Genomic DNA, 19,102 nt, shown 5'->3' on the forward strand with positions numbered 1-19,102 from the left:
AATAGCAAATAGTAAACAAAAAAGTTAAGAAAGATGATTTAACAGTATACAACAATCTCTACCATCGCACATCTCCAGCTCTCTCTAAAAGAGCATATTGTATTTCATCATCTCTTCTTTGAACCTAAGACTGATCATTGAACTCATTCTAGATTTTTAATAATTTTTTCACCTTTCTGTTTGCTATTATTTTTAACATTAATTTTAAAATATTGAATTCCAATTCTTCTGCTACCACAAAAAAATTCCTATGAATATTTTTGTATCTATAAGTCTTTCTCTTTTTTATTTGATCTCTTTAGGATAAATCTAAAATTTATTTCTGGTATTTTTTTCACCTTTATGTTTGCTATTATTTTAACATTAATTTTTAAATATTGAATTCCAATTCTTCTGCTATCACAAAAAAGTTCCTATGAATATTTTTGTATCTATGTCTTTCTCCTTTTTATTTGATCTCTTTAGGATAAATCTAGTAATATTTATTTCTGGATTAAAGGGGATGTGCAGAGTAGAAAATTTATTTTTCTTGCTTTTGAAAATTTTTATGTTTTTGTAATGTGACTCACACTTTTTTGTATTCTTGCCTTCTCAATGAATGGGTGATAACTCTAATAATAAATAATATTGACTGATAAATTCTTTGGGAAGGTGCAAAATAAAGTCTCATATGAGCTATTAATGGGGAAGTTGATATCAACTAGGATTCAGAGAGGACTAGGGAGAACAGGACTTTTAAGTTTTTTGGGTTAGAGTTTAAGGGTTGGAGGGAAGAAGTAAGAAAGTAATTCCAAGTAAAGGAATACTATGAGCAAAAACACTGCGTAAAAACTAATGTCTAGTCTGGATGTGGGAGACACTATAACTCAGAATCAGAGTGACATATAGAAGCTAGCTTTGACGAGTATTTCAGTTCAGTGGGATATGGTAACAGAGCTGGTGTGATTTCCTGCCTGTTTGGTGGCCTTAAGGCAGAAATAGTAGGTACAAACCTAGGTTGTACTGATCTAGTAATACCTATCAGTGTTTCTACAAATTGAATTTTTTTTATGTTACAGTACTATCCAAATGACACAAGGAATCTACATACTAAAAGCCAACTGAAAAGGAAGGAAACAGAAATATCAGAGAGATTAACTGGAGTAAGAAGAATTTTGTTTTTATTTTCTTTTTAGTTTTCCCTCTTTATACTGCAGTAATTTCCTAGTATACTTCTTTCCAATTGAACCCTTTTTAAAATAGCAAATAGTAAACAAAAAAGTTAAGAAAGATGATTTAACAGTATACAACAATCTCTACCATCGCACATTTCCAGCTCTCTCTAAAAAAGAGCATATTGTATTTTATCATCTCTTCTTTGAACCTAAAACTGATCATTGAACTCATTCTAAATTTTTAATAATTTTTTCACCTTTCTGTTTGCTATTATTTTAACATTAATTTTTAAATATTGAATTCCAATTCTTCTGCTACCACAAAAAAAGTTCCTATGAATATTTTTGTATCTATAAGTCTTTCTCCTTTTTATTTGATCTCTTTAGGATAAATCTAGTAGTATTTATTTCTGGGTTAAAGGGGATGTGCAGAGTAGAAAATTTATTTTTCTTGCTTTTGAAAATTTTTATATTTTTGTAATGTGACTGACACTTTTTTGTATTCTTGCCTTCTCAATGAATGGGTGATAACGCTAATAATAAATAATATTGACTGATAAATTCTTTGGGAAGGTGCAAAGTAAAGTCTCATATGAGCTATTAATGGGGAAGTTGATATCAGCTAGGATTCAGAGAGGACTAGGGAGAACAGGACTTTTAAGTTTTTTGGGTTAGAGTTTAAAGGTTGGAGGGAAGAAGTAAGAAAGTCATTCCAAGTAAAGGAATACTATGAGCAAAGACACCGCCTAAAGAGCAAATGTTCTGTCTGGATCTTGCAGGTAGAAAAGGGGTTAGAGGGAGAGAGAATTTGCCACTCAAAATTTCAAAAATGAATGTTAAAAATTTGTTTAAAATTATGAAAGAGTTGCTTTCTGAAATACCTGGGAAATGAACTAGAACAATTTATGGTATAAAAAATTATAAAAATGAATAATTTTGGAAGACAGTAATTCTTATCAACACAAAGATAAACTATGATCCCAGAGGACTAATGATGGAAGTTGGCCACATCTTGACAGAGAAGTGGTGGGCTAAATATGCAAAATGAAAAACTCATTTTTGGATATAGCCTATGTGGAAATTTCTTTTGTCTCTGCATATTTGTGCTTGGGACAATTCACCTCTCTGGTTTTCAGGTCTTAGGATCCTTGGATCCTTCAGAAACAACCTGCACCAAGAAAAAACACTTTTCTTCTCTCTATTCCCTTTCCAGTTCTCATAGAATCATAGATTTAGAGCTGGAAGGAATCTTAAAGTCCATTGAGTTTAACTCCTTCATTTTATGGAGAAAGAAACTGAAACAAACAGAGAGAGATTAAGTGACTTGACCAGGATCACAGAGGTAGTAAGTACTGGAGGCAGGATTTGAACTCAGACCTTTTTAACTCCAAGCCCAACACTCTATTTACTGTGGTGCCCAGCTGGATCATATAATGCATGGTAGAAGATACTGCAAATCAGAATCAGAGTGACATATGCAAGCTAGCTTTGAAGAGTATTTCAACTAGGAGAGAGGAGGGGAATGGTAACAAGATTATGCGACTCAGAGCCAATGTGATTTCTTGCCCGGCTTGTTTGTATGGTGGCTCTAGGGAAGAAATGGCAGACATAGAAAATGGTTATACTGATCTAGTAACATTTATCAGTGTTTTTACGGCTTGAATTTTCTTATATTATAGTGCTATCCAAATGACACAAGGAGCCTGTGTACTAAAAGCCAAATGGAAAGATTGGAAAGAAAAATAGCAGAGACATTAACTCAAGTAAGATTTTTTTTTAGATTATTTATTTGTTTTTAATTTTTTAAAAGTTTTCCTCTTTTTATACTGCAGTCATTTCCCAGTATACTTTTTCCCAGTTGAATTCTTCTGTATGACAAATAGCTAAGACAAAATGACCTAACAGTATATACAACAATCTATACAATAAATAGCACCCCTTTAGCTCTCTCTAAAAAAAAGAACATACTGTGTTTCATCATCTATTTTTTGGACTCAAGACTGGTAATTTTACTCAATCTAAATTTTTATGAATTCTAAAATTATCTTCTTTTACATTATGCTTGTTGTTATTTTGTTTTCTTTTCCTTTTTTCTTTATTTAATTTCTCTTTTGCTTGGTATCTTTTGCATTCTTTAGCTTTTACTTACCCAATTATAATTTTTAAGAAATCGGTTTCTTTACTGAGCTTGCTGCTAAAGTGCAGCACTCAATATGACAGAAAACTTGAAAAAGCCAGTAGTGGTCACTGAATTGATAGAGATCGATTTATACCCCCAATCCTAAAGAAGGCAAATGCCAAGAAATGTTCTAACTCTTGAACAGTTGCTCTCATTTTACATGCCAGTAAGGTTGGGCTTAAGATGCTAAAAACTACCTTCAGAATATGTGAACTGAGATCTCCCAGAAGAGTTTTCAAAGAGGTGGAGGAACTAAAGATCAAATTGCCAACATTCTCTAGTTATGAAGAAAGCAAGGGAATTACAGAAGACTATCCACTTCATTGATATACCAAAATCTTTATATGGATCATAACAAAATATTGCAAATCCATAAAGAAAAGGGAGCATTTCCTAAGAATTCTGTCTGTGAATTAAAAAACAATAGTTAGAACTGAACATGGAGCAACTGATTGGTTTGATATTGGAAAAAGTATAAATTGTCACCTTGATTATTTAACTGATATTCATATTTCATCAAGTGAAATGTTAGGCTGAATCAAAAGCCAGCATTAAGGGTGCTAGGAGAAATATCAGTAGTCTCAAATATGACAGAACTGCTCCGATGCTAGAAAATGAAAAATTTAAGAAGCTTCTTGACAAAGGTGAAAGATGAAAGTATAAAAACTATCTTGAAACTTAATATAAACACACACACACACACACACACACACACACACACACACACACACACACACCAAAACTAAGATCTTGGCAATTTATCCCATCATCTCCTGGCAAATGGAGGTGGGAAGGGAGGAGGAGAAATGGAAGTATGTTAAATTTTATATTTTTGGGCTCAGGAATCACCGTAGGTAACTTCAGGCATGAAATTAAAAGATGCTTGTTCTTTGGGGGGGAAAAAACTATGACAGATATGGACAGCAAACTAAAAAGCAGAGATATCATCTTGCCAACAAACGTTCATATATAGTCAAAGGTCTGGTTTTTCTAGTAGATCAATGCATGGCTATGCGAAATGGATTGTAAGAAAAGCTGAGTGCCATGGAATCAATGCTTTTGAATTGTGGTGCTGGCAAAGACTTTTGAGAGTTCCTTGAACAACAAGGAGATCAAATTAGTAAATACCTAAAGAAATTAATTCATGATGTTCACTGAAAAGCCAAATATCAAAGCTGAAGCTGAAGTACTTTGGTCACAAAATAAGAAAATGGGACTCATTGGAAAAGAACCTGACAGTGGGAAAGATTGAAAGCAAAAGGAAAAGGGATGGCAGAGGATGAGATGGATAGTGTCATAAAAGAATGAACATGAATTTAGATAGACTCTGGGAGATGGTGGAGGATTGACCACGTTATGGTCTATGAGGTCATGAAGAGTCAGACATGACTAAATGACTGAATGACAATTTTACTTTTGACCAATTCTGCTTTATAAGAATATATTTTCTTTAATATTTTAATTACTTTTTTGCTAAGTTTTTGAGTCTCTTTTCAAATTTTTCTTACATTGCTCTTATTTCTTTTCCCAATTTTTCCTCTAATGTACTTATTAAATTTTTAAAATAATTTTTGCCTTTTCAAAAATATTTCTTTATGTCTACTAGAAATTCTTGTTTGACATGTCTAATTTGCATTTTTCTTTGAGGCATTGCTCTTAGATATTTTCATATCATTGTTTTTTCCTAAGTTTATAGTTTGAGCTTCCTTGTCACTAGATTCTTTTATTGTTTTTGTTTGATCATTTTCCAAGACTGTTTCTTGACTTTGAACTTTATTTTAGAATAGGATTCTGCTCTCACCTGGAGAATGGTAGTGGGGCGGGGAAGGGTAATTGTCTTAAGCTTCAGGTTTTTTAAGCCTGCTGTTTTCAAAGATAGATCTCGAGGTCTTTATGTTTTCTGTGCTTTCAAGGTGGTATGACCCAAGGAGAGGAGTCTTGGACTGCATTCTAGTCCTCAAACAGTAAGGGTGCCCACTCACTTGCTACCACAAATACTAGTATTTTTCTTTTTGCTGGGGAACCATCATGTAGAAAGTACAACATCTGCATTCTCTCTTTATCCTAAAACTGCAGCTCGGAACAGGTAATGTGCAATGAAATTGCAAAGTAGCACCTGCTCCTATGCCCAGTACCTGCACAAAATCCTATGCAATCTCTTTCAAATTATTTTTCTCATCCTTGTGCCATCTTCAGGGTAAGAGCTTCCCAAGTTACTCCTACTACTGCTGAAGTACCTTTTCTGCAAGGTTTGAGGCTGGGTGTTTCTGGTACCCATGCGTTGAGCCAATCCCCACCCTGGTATTACAGGCCTCTTTTTTTCTCATCTGCCTAAGTTGCTGAGGAAATGTCCCACTTTGACCTCTTGTTGGATAGTCTGCTCCAGAATTTGATTTTCAGTACTATTTTAAAACTGTTTTGAGGAGAATGTTGGAAGTTTGATGATAATGCTGCCTTTAATCCTCAATATTGGCTCTGCCTTCAAATGATATTTAGAATTTGTTTTTAATTTCTTTAACTTTAAATTTTCAATTTGTCATGCACTTGGCTCATAGCTATAGTACATAGGTACTTATTAAATATGAACTATTTTTAAAATAGCAAAACAGAATTATCTGGCTAAATCTGGCCAACATGGGTGACTGCATTATGAATTCTGTGCAAAGCAAAATGGAAAATTTCTGATTAGAGAGAAATATATTCTGGGGGAGGAGAGACAGAAAAACTGCATGAAATAGATTTAAACTCTTAATTGTGTGTTTCCTCAAATAGTGGGAACTAAAGCTGTATTCTGAAAGAGACAGCATAATATATTGCAAAATGTGCAATATTTAGCCTCAGTAAACTTGAGTTTCAATCCCAGTTATCTTATTTACTACTTGTGTGACCTTGGGTATGTACTTAACCTTTTTAGACTTAATTTGCCTTATTTTACCAAATGGAAATTAGGCTATAACTTTTCTAATGTCCCTTTTAATTCTAATTTCTATAATCCTATGCAGCATCCCCTGGCTTCAACTAGGCAAAGTGTGTAGAGATGTCAAGCTTCTTTCTATATTTTTCTGTATTTGTAGGTAGATAGTATTTGGCATACTTACTACAAAGATTTAATCCTTTAATAGATATCTTAAAAGGCCTAACAGGTATCTAAACCCTGTTATACATGCAGCTGCCTCCTGGATCCTAGGGATTTGGGATTCTATGGTATATAGCAAATTTGTCCAGCTGTCAAATATTGTGTCTTTTAAGCCAAAGGCCAAGAGTAGAGGAGCATTTTTCCTATGTTTTTCAGCATTCCTTTTTTAAAAAAAATTAAATTACATTTTTAATTAACAGAAATCTCTCACTTCTGCCTCCTCGCTCCATTGAAAACAAAAAAGAGCAAATTCCTCGTAATAAATATGCAGAGTCAAGCAAAACATTTTTTTATTGGTTTTGCTTAAAATACACACACACACACACACACACACACACACACACACACACACACAGATCGTTCTGCTCCCTGAATTCATTACCACTTTCACAGGTGATGAACTATATACTTTATCAACCTTCTAGAATCTTCGATGGTCATTATGTTAATTAACATTCATAGAGGTTTCAATGATGTTTTTAGTGTTATTGTATAAATTATTCTACTCATTCTGTTCATTTCATTCTTCTTCGGTTTATACAGTTTATACAAGTCTTCATACTTTTTTATGTTATGCATTGTTCTTTTTGGTTCTTCTCACTTCATTCTGCATCAGTATTCATATGAGCCTTTCCATGTCTTTTAAAAATCACCTATTTCCTAATTTCTTCTATTATAATAGCATTCTATAATATTCAGATGCCATATATTATTTAGCCTTGCTGAATTGACATCTCCCTAGTTTTCAGTTTTTTGTCATTACACAAAGAGCTGCTATAAATATTGTTTTACATATAGACCCCTTTCCTCTTTCTCCATTTAATAGAGCAGAAGCATCCTATAGGCAGTCTCAAGTGGTTCACTTGTTTTAGTGGCAATTGATTAGTATCCAAAAGTTCCCTAATCCTAAATTTCATGACTTTATCCTAATTCCAAACAATCTGTATCTAGCATGTGCATTTATCCCTAAACCAATAGGAAAAATCTCTATTTTATAGGGATAGCTATGTGGACTAATAAATTATAATGTACTAACACAAGATAATAGGATATCTAAAAAGTATACACTAAAGTATGGAAATACATATGTATGTCTATATATGCATATATACATGTATTTATACATATTATATATATATGATTACTGAAACTAACAATTGTTGCAAGATAAAATTTAAGAGAAAGAACATATAGGTCATCCTTCATTCCCATAAAAGATTCAGTAGTCACTTCTTGACCAGGCATGGGTACTAGTATCCTAAAGTTTCCATCTATAATAGATCAAGATGGCAGTATAAGAATAGCATTGAGGTTAATTTTAGACATTACATTGTTTGTTATATAATCCACAGGCTATCACAAACAATATGCATAAAACCATATAAACATAAGAACAAGTAATACAATGTCTTTCAACACTTCAACTCTACCTCTCCTCACCAGTGTGTCTTTAAAGGGTCTGGTTTCCAGAGTGCACACTAAAATAATCATCTAAGCTTGCCCAGTACCAGGCTTTCTCCAGATATTGGAGAAGGAAAATGGAGAACCTATTGTTTCTCAAGTCTTTTGGAAGGACTTGGGCAAATTCTAAGATATTGACCATTGTATGATCCCATTTCTCTTGTAGGAGGCATTTTTTAATTGTCCTCAGGACAATCCATTAGGCCATATCTGGTCATCACCTTTAAAAATTACCTTTACAAGTATACCACCTTGATCCCCACTTTCCAAAGACCAAATGTGTTGTATTTTAATCTTCTTCCCATATGCCTCTAGTCTTCTCCAGTACCTTAAGAGTATTGGAGGTGTCTAGACTCCCTGCAAATGGATTCAGACACCACTGATAATATTCCCTCAATTGTTTTTTCCTCTGCATCTCAGATCCCTTTAGCCAATAATAATCAGATGAATTTTTATACAGAATTTATACAGAAATATCTACTTCCAAAGATATAATCACTAATATACAAATTCACTTTGCCAATGTGTGAGACATAATCCTTCCATCTTCCCAATAATCTCAGGCTCTGGAGAGGAGAAGAGGATTAGGTTCATAGCTTTCATGGAATATAGTCGCAGTTCCAACTCCAAGACCACTCCCACCTCCTCTTGAGTTCAAGTCTCAAAGATTCTAGTTTCCCAGTGGCTGTTACCACTTCATTTTCAATTATAGCTTCAAGATCACCATAGTTCAGACTTTTAGTCCTGAAGGGATTATTGCAATCCCTGAAAGTAAGGAGGATAAAAATCTAGAAAAAGAAAGCTGGAGTAAAAGAGATGGAGCTCTCACTTGTTCAGTTCAGAACACATAACGAACACATAACATATAAGAAGGGCCTGAAAGAGTACAACAAAGTAGAAAACAGCAGCAAAAGAATAGTTGAAAAAGATTGAGTGTTTCAGTTTCCCCAGTTTTAAAGACACAGGAAGACTACAAACCTTTAAGATTGGCTAAGATAACAGGAAAAGATAATGACGGATTTTAGAGGGGATGTGGGAAAATTGGGACACTGATACATTGTTGGTGGAACTGTGAATGGATCCAACCATTCTGAAGAGCAATTTGGAACTATGCTCAAAAAGTTATCAAACTGTGCACATACCCTTTGATCCAATAGTATTTCCACTGGGTTTATATCCCAAAGAGATCTTAAAGGAGGGAAAGGGACCTCTATGTGTAAAAATGTTTGTGGCAGCCCTTTTTGTAGTGGAAAGAAACTGGAAACTGAGTGGATATCCATTAGTTGGAGGATGGCTAAGTAAGTTATGGTATATGAATGTTATGGAATATTATTGTTGTTTAAGGAATTACTAGCAAAATGATTTCACATGAACTGATGCTAAGTGAAATGAGTAGAACCAGGAGATCATTATACATGGTAACAGCAAGTGGTAATTACTTCTCATGGACGTGATTTTCTTCAGCAATGAGATGATTCAGTTTAGTTCCAATGATCTTGTGATGAAGAGAGCCATCTACATCCAGAGAAAGGACTGTGGGAAATGAATATATATTACAACATAGTATTTTCACTCTTTTTATTGTTGTTTGCTTGCAATTTATTTTTTCTCAGTTTTTTTCTTTTTGATTTGATTTTTCTTGTGCAGCAAGACAATTGTATTAATAGGGATGCATATATTGAATTTAATTTTTTTTACCATGTTTAACATATTTTTACCATGTTTAACATATGCCATTTAGGGGAATGAATGGGGAAAAAGGGGAAATTGGAACACAAGGTTTTACAAGGGTTCATCTTTTAAAATTATACATGTGTATGTTGTAAAAATAAAAGCCTTTAATAAAAAATAAAAACACTAGAGAGCATAGGAAAAAAATAAAGACATAAGAAGACACTTAAAGGAGGCTACCCTCACCCAGGTGGTAGGAGGTGAAGCAGGCTCCATGTTAGGCAAACTGGATGTGTTCAAAGGGCCCTTCAAGAACATATGGAGATGTTCATATTAGGAGAATTGAGTATGTACAGAAAAGCCTAGGTTGTACAAGAAAATTGCCTTTACTTATATAGGTCATGACATCTACAACTCCCTTTGTTTCCATCTCCCAGACCTGAATCTCTATTAGCTTTTTGAGGAAGATTTCCTTTCATTGTACAATTGGGAAAGTCTTAGGCTTGTGTACTCTTCTTGGGTAGATACGTGAACCAGCACTAGTGATGATCATATTTTCTTGGAGGACCTTTGGATTATACACTTTACTAGTTGGGAGAAGTTTCATTAGATTGACATAACTGTGAGGGCATGAGTTGGCCAGCTGATCCATATCTTCTGCCTTTCAGTTGAAAATTATTCTATAACCTGAGCTTTACAGTTGAGCTCCCACAAATCAGTCTTTCTTATTCTGAATGTGATCTTTTCAAAGCTGCATGTAAACTCAAATCTTTTATTTATTTGAGGCTTGTTTATATTACTCAAAATTCAGAACATCTCAGCTCTAAGGTCAGGGCAAAGATTTCCCAGATAGCTATCCAAATGACCTATTTATATTTTAGGTCAAGTAAGAAAATCCTGGCTTAAGGCTTTTCAACCCAGGACTCAGCACATACACTACCACAGGGCATTCCCTAGATATGTAAAATCTCTTTAATCTGCCCCTCATGAATAGGGTCACCGATTTCTCCCAGAATACTGATTTCCCACAGTTGGGAGGCTAGATTTATCCATACTCTATAGATAAATGGAACCAGTTGGAGCAGTAGTTCTGAGCATTACCCCAGTCTTATGAGTTCTGATTTCCTTGGAATATCCTATTCTGTTCTATTAAACTGTAGAAATGGAGAGGATTTCAAGAGATATATAAACAGGTGTGATCATTATATGTACACTTTATACCCCTTCCTTGCCTGTATCTCTATTCACCCATTTCGAACATGTAAACAATTAGCTAACATTATAAAGTTGGCTGTTGACCTGATAGCCTGTTATACTGGGGCACAAACTCCCTGCTGCTGGGGGTGAGGAGGGAGGCAGAAACCTCAGGCAACTTTAACATAATCATGCAATCAACTATTCATTCAGCCAAACAAGCATTTATTAGGCACTCTGTGTGCCAGGGGCTGGAGATAGAAATACAAAGAATAGAACAAGCTTGCTATTGCTAATGAAAGAGAGTGTTTCCTTTGGGAATACATTCTCAAATAATGCTCAGGTTATAGGACATCTTGCAGTACCTGATTTGGGAAAGGAAGTGCTATGATCAGAAGTGATCCATTGTGGCATCTCATGAAATGATAACAGCAGTAACAATAAGAATAATAATTTTTATCACTTTCAATTTTGCAAAGTTTTATATATTTTGTTTTATGTTGAATCTCACAAGAATCCTATGAAACAGATGCTATTATTATTATTGACATTTTATAGCTGAGGAAACAGAACTTGATTAAGTGACTTTTTAAGGGATATAGAACTGCTAAATATCTGAGGTGAAATTTGTACTTGGGTCTTTTTTAGTCAAAGACCAACATTTTATTGTGCCATCTGTCTGCTCTAGTTAAAGGAAATCAATTTTGCCATCTACCTGCTATAGTTAAAGAAAATCAATTTTTATTCAAAACCCTAAATGTTGGAAGCTAGGTTTGGCAGAGTTGTAATAGTGTAAGAATCAAGTCATTGGAACACAAACATAATAAGAAGTACTTCTGTAGTCAGTTTATTATGAATTGACAGCCTTACCCACAAACTGGAGATGGATCCCCAACAAGCTATGATACCCTGAGACCTCATCCTTTGCTCAGACCCTTCCTTACCTTTAGGTCCATGGCTTGGGGCCAGTGACACATTCATCCAGGTAGTTGAACTTTCCCCTAAGCTTAAATACATAGCTTTTTTTTTTTTAAAACATAATGACCATTATGGAAATAACTCTTCAAACAAGGAAAAACAACAGTATCTAAAATCAAACTGTAGCACTGGATACTGCTTCAAGATTTTTAAGATGTATGTTTCATCTCATTTAATCCCTTCAACAACCCTGTAAAGTAGGGAACATTATCCTAGCTTTTTAGCTGAGCGAAAGATTGATGGTAAGAGAAGGGAATAAGCATTATTTAGTGCCTATTATGTGTCTGCTTGTGCTAAGTGAGTTCTTTTTACAAATATTATCTCATTTGATCCTTATAATAATTTAGGAAGTAGGTACTATTATTATTTGCATTTCACAGCTGAGGAGAATGAGGCAAACAGAAGTTAAGTGACTTGCTCAGTGTCACCCTTAGTAAATTGTGGGTTTTGGATCTGATCTCAGTTCTTCCTGACTCCAGACACTATTCTGTCAGTTGTGCCATCAGCTATCTTATAGAAGACTGAGGCTGAGTCCCACTTCCAGGCTGTTGCTGAATAGCAAAGGCTGGGGACTCAAGCCCAGTTTTTCTGGCCCAGGATTCATTATTTCTATAATAAATTATGGTTGCCTTAATTTTCATAATCCTAGGGCTCGGTATGGTCTTTTTTCACTTAATAGACACGAAGCAGGTGTTGGCAATATTTAGTTGTAAGTATGCCCTCAAAATTCTGTGGTACAACCATTTCTTCCTTTGTCTCTACTGGGACTACAAAGAGCAGCTGTCCTTAATATTTCAGCGCATTTCAAAGCCTTTGCTTATCCCTCTCTAGTCTTAGAGGGTGAGTTGGTGCCTTTCAATCGCTCATTTTGTCAATGTTATCAACCATTTTCCCTTTCCTCTTTTACTTTCTGATCTACTATATATCACTGCCTCATTAGTTTCTACAACCCCCATTTCCTTTGTTTTTCTTTTTATTTACACAATAAGCATCAAAGTTAGTGTTTTAAGACTCCAAGATTAAATTGTCAGTGATAAAGAGAGGCATCTTCTAAATCCTCAAGGCTTAAACTGCTATCATAAAGATTAGAATTACTTTGTGTAAGCTCTAGCTGTCCTGTTTAAAACTTCTTTTTTTCACTCAAAAAATCAGTTCCAAGAACTATTCACTTTACCATTTCAAGATTTGTAGCTTAAATATTGCCAATTTAGTATTCAGAATTCTTTCCCAGTTTATATGGACAAAATTAGCATCAGGAACTTAACAAAAAAGAAAAAGCTATATTAAACCTGCCCAGGACTACAGTATCTGGTCAGTGGAATCATATTTGACTGCATTATCTCTGTTTATATTCTCTTCCCTTTCTCCCACTATTCAGAGAAATCCCTGGACAAGCATTTCTGTAAACCTGGAAGTTTTCTTCCTTTCTTTCTTCCTTCCTTCTTTCCTTCCTTCCTTCCTTCCTTCCTTCCTTCCTTCCTTCCTTCCTTCCTTCCTTCCTTCCTTCTTTCCTTCCTTCTTTCCTTCCAAAATAATCTTTTTTTTTCTTTCTTATACTTTATATATTATAATTTCCTTCATTGTAAGAAAAGAGAACCTAAATGGGTTTTTCCAACTTGCTCTACATGAATAATTGGTCTTGCCCATCCATCACTTTCCTGATTTTCCTTAAGCAGCCTTTATAACACCCTTTCTCTTAGGCTTATCTTCAGAATATAGAAGTAAAAATTTTCCTGAAACCTGGACATTTGACATCTATCAACAATAGTTTTGATGACTTCATTGTATTTAATTAAACGATAAAAAAAGTAGAGGCTTTAGTGAGAGTTTTATGTCTGAGCTGTGTCTTCTTTCTTTCCTCTAGAAGCTCCATGATATTGACCTCTTGGAATATAACACTACTTACGAACCTCGCACTTACATGGATGAGGGAGAACTTGAAATTACTAAATCCCTCAGTTCACTCGCCTTGACAGAAAGTGACCTGCCTGAAAATTTTCTGGATGATTTGGGATCAAAAGTAATTGCCCTTGAAAAAATATATTCCAAGTCAGTCTTTATGAAATAATGCATATATTAGAAAATTGGTAATCATACCTGAAGAGACCTTAGTTTATTAAGGACAATTTTATTTCTTTATTCATTTTTGCTAAGATGTGTGAGAATTAGTTAATGATGTGGAAAGTGCTATGGGATTATTGGAACAAGAATAATGGGCAAAAGAGAAGCAAAAAATGTACTACAGATAGCTTTGATTTCTTTTTCTGAAAATTTTCTGTATGTATTCTGTGACCATTTATGCAGAATGGCTTTTATTTTTATAAATTTGACTCATTGCATACTCGGTATATATTTGAGAAATGCAGCCTTTATCAGAAAAACTTTCTATCATACTTCATTTTCTATGATACCGTTTAGAAAAATGTAATTTTCCTGATTACCCCTAGTTTTGCTTTGCTTTGTCTGAAATCATGATTATTATCCTTGCCTTTTTTTAAACTTCAGCTGAAGCATATCATATTCTATTCCAGTCCTTTAGTTTTACTCTGTGTATGTTTCTGTTTTAAGTATATCTCTCATTTTCAGATGAAGAAATTAAAACTATTTATAGCCATATGAAAAAATGCTCTAAATCATTATCAATCAGAGAAATGCAAATTAAGACAACTCTGAGATACCATTACACACCTCTCAGATTGGCTAAGATGACAGGAAAAGATAATGACAAATGTTGGAGGGGATGTGGGGGAAAACTTGGACACTAATCTATTGTTGGTGGAGTTGTGAACTGATCCAACCATTCTGAACAGTAATGTGGAACTATGCCCAAAGGGATATCAAACTGTGCCTACCCTTTGATGCAGCAGTGTCTCTATTGGCCTGTATCCCAAAGAGATCATAAAAATGGGGAAAGGACCCACATGCACAAAAATGTTTGTGGCAGTCCTTTTTGTAGTGGCAAGAAATTGGAAATAGAGTGGATGCCCCAAAATTGGAGAATGGCTGAATAAGTTATGGTATATGAATGTTATGAAATATTATTGTTCTATAAGAAATGAGCATCAATATAATTACAGAGAGACCTGGAGAGACATATGTAAAATGATGCTAAGTTATAGGAGAACATTGCAACAACGAGATTATATGATGATCAATTCTGATAGATGCAGCTCTTTTCAACAATGAGATGATTTAAGGCAGTTCCAATGGACTTGTGATGAAGAGAGCCATCTTCACTCAGAAGAGAGGACTGTGGGTACTGAGTGTGGATTACAATGTAGTAATTTTGTTTTTATTGTTGTTTGTGTACATTTTGTTTTCTTTCTCATTTTTTCCCTTTTTGATCTGATTTTTCTCGTGCAGAATGATAATTGTGGAGATATGATTAGAAGAATTACATATGTTTTACATATATTGGATTACTTACTATCTAGGGGAAGGGTGGGGGAAAGGAGAGAAAGTTTGGGGCACAAGGTTTTTCAAGGGTGAATGTTGAAAATTACTTATGCATATGTTTTGAAAGTAAAAAGCTTCAATTTTTAAAAAGGAACAAAAACCCCACAATTAACTATGTCTCTCATAAACAACTCATAAACAAAATCCAAAATATTGGATTTTGATTTTTAATCCATTCTGCTTTCTGCTTCCATTTTATGGGTGTGCTCATCCCATTCACATTCAGAGTTATGATTATTAATTTCCTTCCATCCCATTTTCTTTTCTTCTTCTCTCTTTATCCTGTCCCTCTTTAAAACTCTGTTTGGCTTCTAACCACTGTCTCCCTTAATCTGTTCTCCCTTTTGTAATACTCCCCTACCCTATCTTTCTCTTTTCCCATTCCCCTTTTTTCCCCATTGTGTAAATTATATTTCTCTATACAACTAAGAGTGTGTGTGTGTGTGTGTGTGTGTGTGTGTGTGTGTGTGTGTGTGTTTCCCACTTTGAATCAATTCCAGTGGGAGCAAGGTTCAAACCTTGCCTGCTACCTTTCCCTCTACCTCCTTTCCTCTTCCTCCCATTTCCTTTTCATTGAAAAGGAAAAATCTTGTGCACCTCTTTTATATTAGAAAAGTTTGTATATTCTCTACTTTCCCCCTCCTCCTTCTCCCAAGGAATCCCCTCTTTCTCACCCTTCATCTTTCTTGGAGAGCATTCCAATATAATTGACTCATTTCCATGTCCTATGTCTTTGTAAATTTCTTTTAACTGCCTTAATAATGATAAAGTTCTTGAATTACATGTATCATCTTCTCATATAAGAATGTAACTAGTTTAACTTTATTAAGTCTCTTATTTTTATGATTCTCTAGTCTTGTATTGAATGTCAAATTTTCTATTTGGCTCTAGTCTCTTCATCAGGAATGTTTGAAAACCCGCTATTTCATTATATGTGAGGGTTTTTTTTTCCTCCTGAAGGATTACTGAGTTTTGCTATGTAGGTTATTCTTGGTTGTAATCCTAGCTCCTTTGCCCTTTGGAATATCATATTCCAAGCCCTGTGATGCTTGGAAAGCAGCCAAATTGTGTGTGATCCTGATTGTGGTTCACAATATTTGAATTGTTTCTGGCTGCTTAAAGAATTTTCTCTTGAATCTACAAATCCTGAAATTTAGATATAATATTACTTGGAGTTTTCATTTTGGGGTCTGTTTCAGGAAGTGATAAGTGGATTCTTTCTATTTTTATTTTGCCCCCTGGACCTAAATAAAATCTTTGATAATTTCTTGAAATATGAAGTTAAGCTCCTTTTTTGATCATGATTTCAGGTACTCCAATGATTTTTAAATTCTCTCACATAAAGTTTTCCAGATCAATTGTTTTTCTGATGAAATAGTTCCCATTTTCTTTTATTTTTCATTCTTTTGACCTTGTTTTATTGTTTCCTACTGTCTCATGGAATCATTAGCTTCTACTTAGCCAATTCTAATTTTTAAAAGAAATTTTCTCTTTAATGAATTTTTGTATTTCCTTTTCCATTTGACCTATTCTACTTTTTCAGAAAGTCTTCTCTTCAGCAAATTTTTGTATCTCTTGCCATTAGATCAATTCTTTTTAAAGTATTATTTTCTTCAGTATTTTTGTGACACTTTTACTAAACTCTTAATTTTCTTTTCATAATTTTGTTATATCACTCTCATTACTTTTCTCATTTCTCCTTCTAAGCACTCTTATCTTTTTCTTTAAATCCTCCAGGAATTCTTGTTGCACTTGGGTACAGTTCATTCTTTGAAGCTTTGTTTGTAACTGTTTTCATATTGTTGTTCTCTTCTGAGTTTATGTTTTGGTCTTCCTTGCTGTTGTAGCAGCTTTTTATGATCACAATAATTTTTTGTTTTTGTTCATTTTCTCAGCCTAATTCTTGAATTTTATGTTAAAGTTGGGTCTCGAGAAATGCAAATTAAGGCAACTATGAGATACCACTACACACCTGTCAGATTGGCTAGAATGACAAGGAAAGATAATGTGGAATATTGGATGGGGATGTGGGAAAACAGGGACACTGATACATTGTTGGTGGAATTGTGAACACATCCAGCCATTCTGGAAAGCAATTTAGAATTATGCTTAAAAAGTTATCAAACTCTGCATACCCTTTGATCCAGCAGTATTATTATTGGGCTTATATCCCAAAGAGATCTTAAAGAAGGGAAAGGGACCTGTATGTTCAAGAATGTTTGTGGCAGGTCTCTTTGTAGTGGTCAGAAACTGGAAACTGAGTGAATGCCCATCAATTGGAGAATGGCTGAATAAACTGTGGTGTATGAATATTATGGAATATTATTGTTTTGTAAGAAATGACCAGCAGGAGGATTTCAGAAAGGCCTGCAGAGACTTACATGAACTGATGCTGAGTGAAATGAGCAGGACCAGGAGATCATTATATACTTCAACAATGATACTGTATGAGGATCAATTCTGATGGACCAGGCCATCTTCAGCAATGAGATGAACCAAATCAGTTCCTATGGAGCAGTAATGAACTGAACCAGCTACACCCAGCGAAAGAACTCTGGGAAATGACTAAGAACCATTACATAAAATTCCCAATCCCTATATTTTCGCCTGCCTGCATTTTTTATTTCCTTCACAGGCTAATTTTCACTATTTCAGAGTCCGATTCTTTTTGTACAGCAAAATAATGGTTTGGACATATATACTTATTTTGTATTTAATTTATATTTTAACATATTTAACATGTATTGGTCATCCTGCCATCTAGGGGAGGGGGTGGAGGGAAGGAGGGGAAAAATTGGAACAAAAGGTTTGCCAATTGTCAATGCTGTAAAATAACCCATGCATATAACTTGTAAATAAAAAGCTATTTAAAAAATTAAAAAAATTAAAAAAAAAATAAATAAAGTTGGGTCTCACTTGGGATAAGATAGTACTTTCCCAAAATTTAGAAATTTTGTGCTACTGTTTTTAGAGCTAGGTCTGGGAGTATGTAACTTTTGGGGATTTTCAAGATGGTATGATCTTGGCAGAGAGATGTTCAAAGTAAGCCAGCCAGAAGCTTCCCTGCAGCCAGAAGCACTAGTCTTTCCTTTGTCCCTATAATTGTGAACTGGCCTTTTGATCCTTTGTGACCAACCATTAGTACTCCTCTCTTCCTTGAACTGTGGCCTACGACAATATGGGCAATAGTGCCAATCAATGCTAGCTATAACCTGTGCTAGGAAAGGGTCCCCTGTGATCTCTTTCTGACCAGTTCTCTGCCCATATTACCATTTCTGGGATGTGAGCTCCAGAAGCTGTGGCTGCTATTATTGCCACTACATGTGTGTGGGTTCCAGACAGGTCTCCATCTGATGTTACAAATTTCTCCTACTGACCCCCTAGGTTTTCTTAACCCCAGGAAAATGTTTCATCCTGACCTTTTGTTGCTTCTTGTGTTAGTTTTGTTCCAAGTAGAGGAATGTAAATATCAAGGACTAAATTGTATGTTTTTATGTATGTCTTAGGAAATGAGTCAAAACTGAAAATTAGGATGGCAGAAGCTAGACACAGACCAATATCTCACACTCTATACCAAGATAAAGTTGAAATGGGTTCATGATTTAGACACAAAGGGTGATACTATAAACAATTTAGGAGAGCAAGGGATAGTTTACCTGTCAAATCTTTGGCAAAGGGAAGAATTTATGACCAAAGAAGAAATAGAGAACATTATGAAATACAAAATGGATCATTTTGATTACATTAAATTAAAAAGGGTTTGCACAAACAAAACCAGTGCAGTCAAGATTAGAAGGGAGGCAGAAATTGGGAAAACAATTTTTACAATGTTTCTGATAAAGGCCTCATTTCTAAAATATATAGAAAACTGAG

At 34.6% G+C, this 19,102-nt stretch overlaps 1 protein-coding gene across 1 annotated transcript in view; it reads left to right on the top strand.

Moving 5' to 3' along the window:
- The window catches only part of CDH26 (cadherin 26), a 66,204-nt gene extending 51,019 nt beyond the window's left edge, over positions 1-15,185 (top strand). Inside the window, exons 15-17 of the mRNA XM_051976682.1 lie at positions 1,059-1,142; positions 2,834-2,917; positions 13,638-15,185. Coding sequence (XP_051832642.1) covers positions 1,059-1,142; positions 2,834-2,917; positions 13,638-13,841 — 372 coding nt within the window. The 3' untranslated portion in view covers positions 13,842-15,185. The remainder of the gene's footprint in view (positions 1-1,058; positions 1,143-2,833; positions 2,918-13,637) is intronic.
- The last annotated feature ends 3,917 nt before the right edge of the window (positions 15,186-19,102 follow it).

Source organism: Antechinus flavipes, chromosome 2 (genome assembly GCF_016432865.1).
Source record: "Antechinus flavipes isolate AdamAnt ecotype Samford, QLD, Australia chromosome 2, AdamAnt_v2, whole genome shotgun sequence".
NCBI classification, from domain to species: Eukaryota; Metazoa; Chordata; class Mammalia; order Dasyuromorphia; family Dasyuridae; genus Antechinus; species Antechinus flavipes.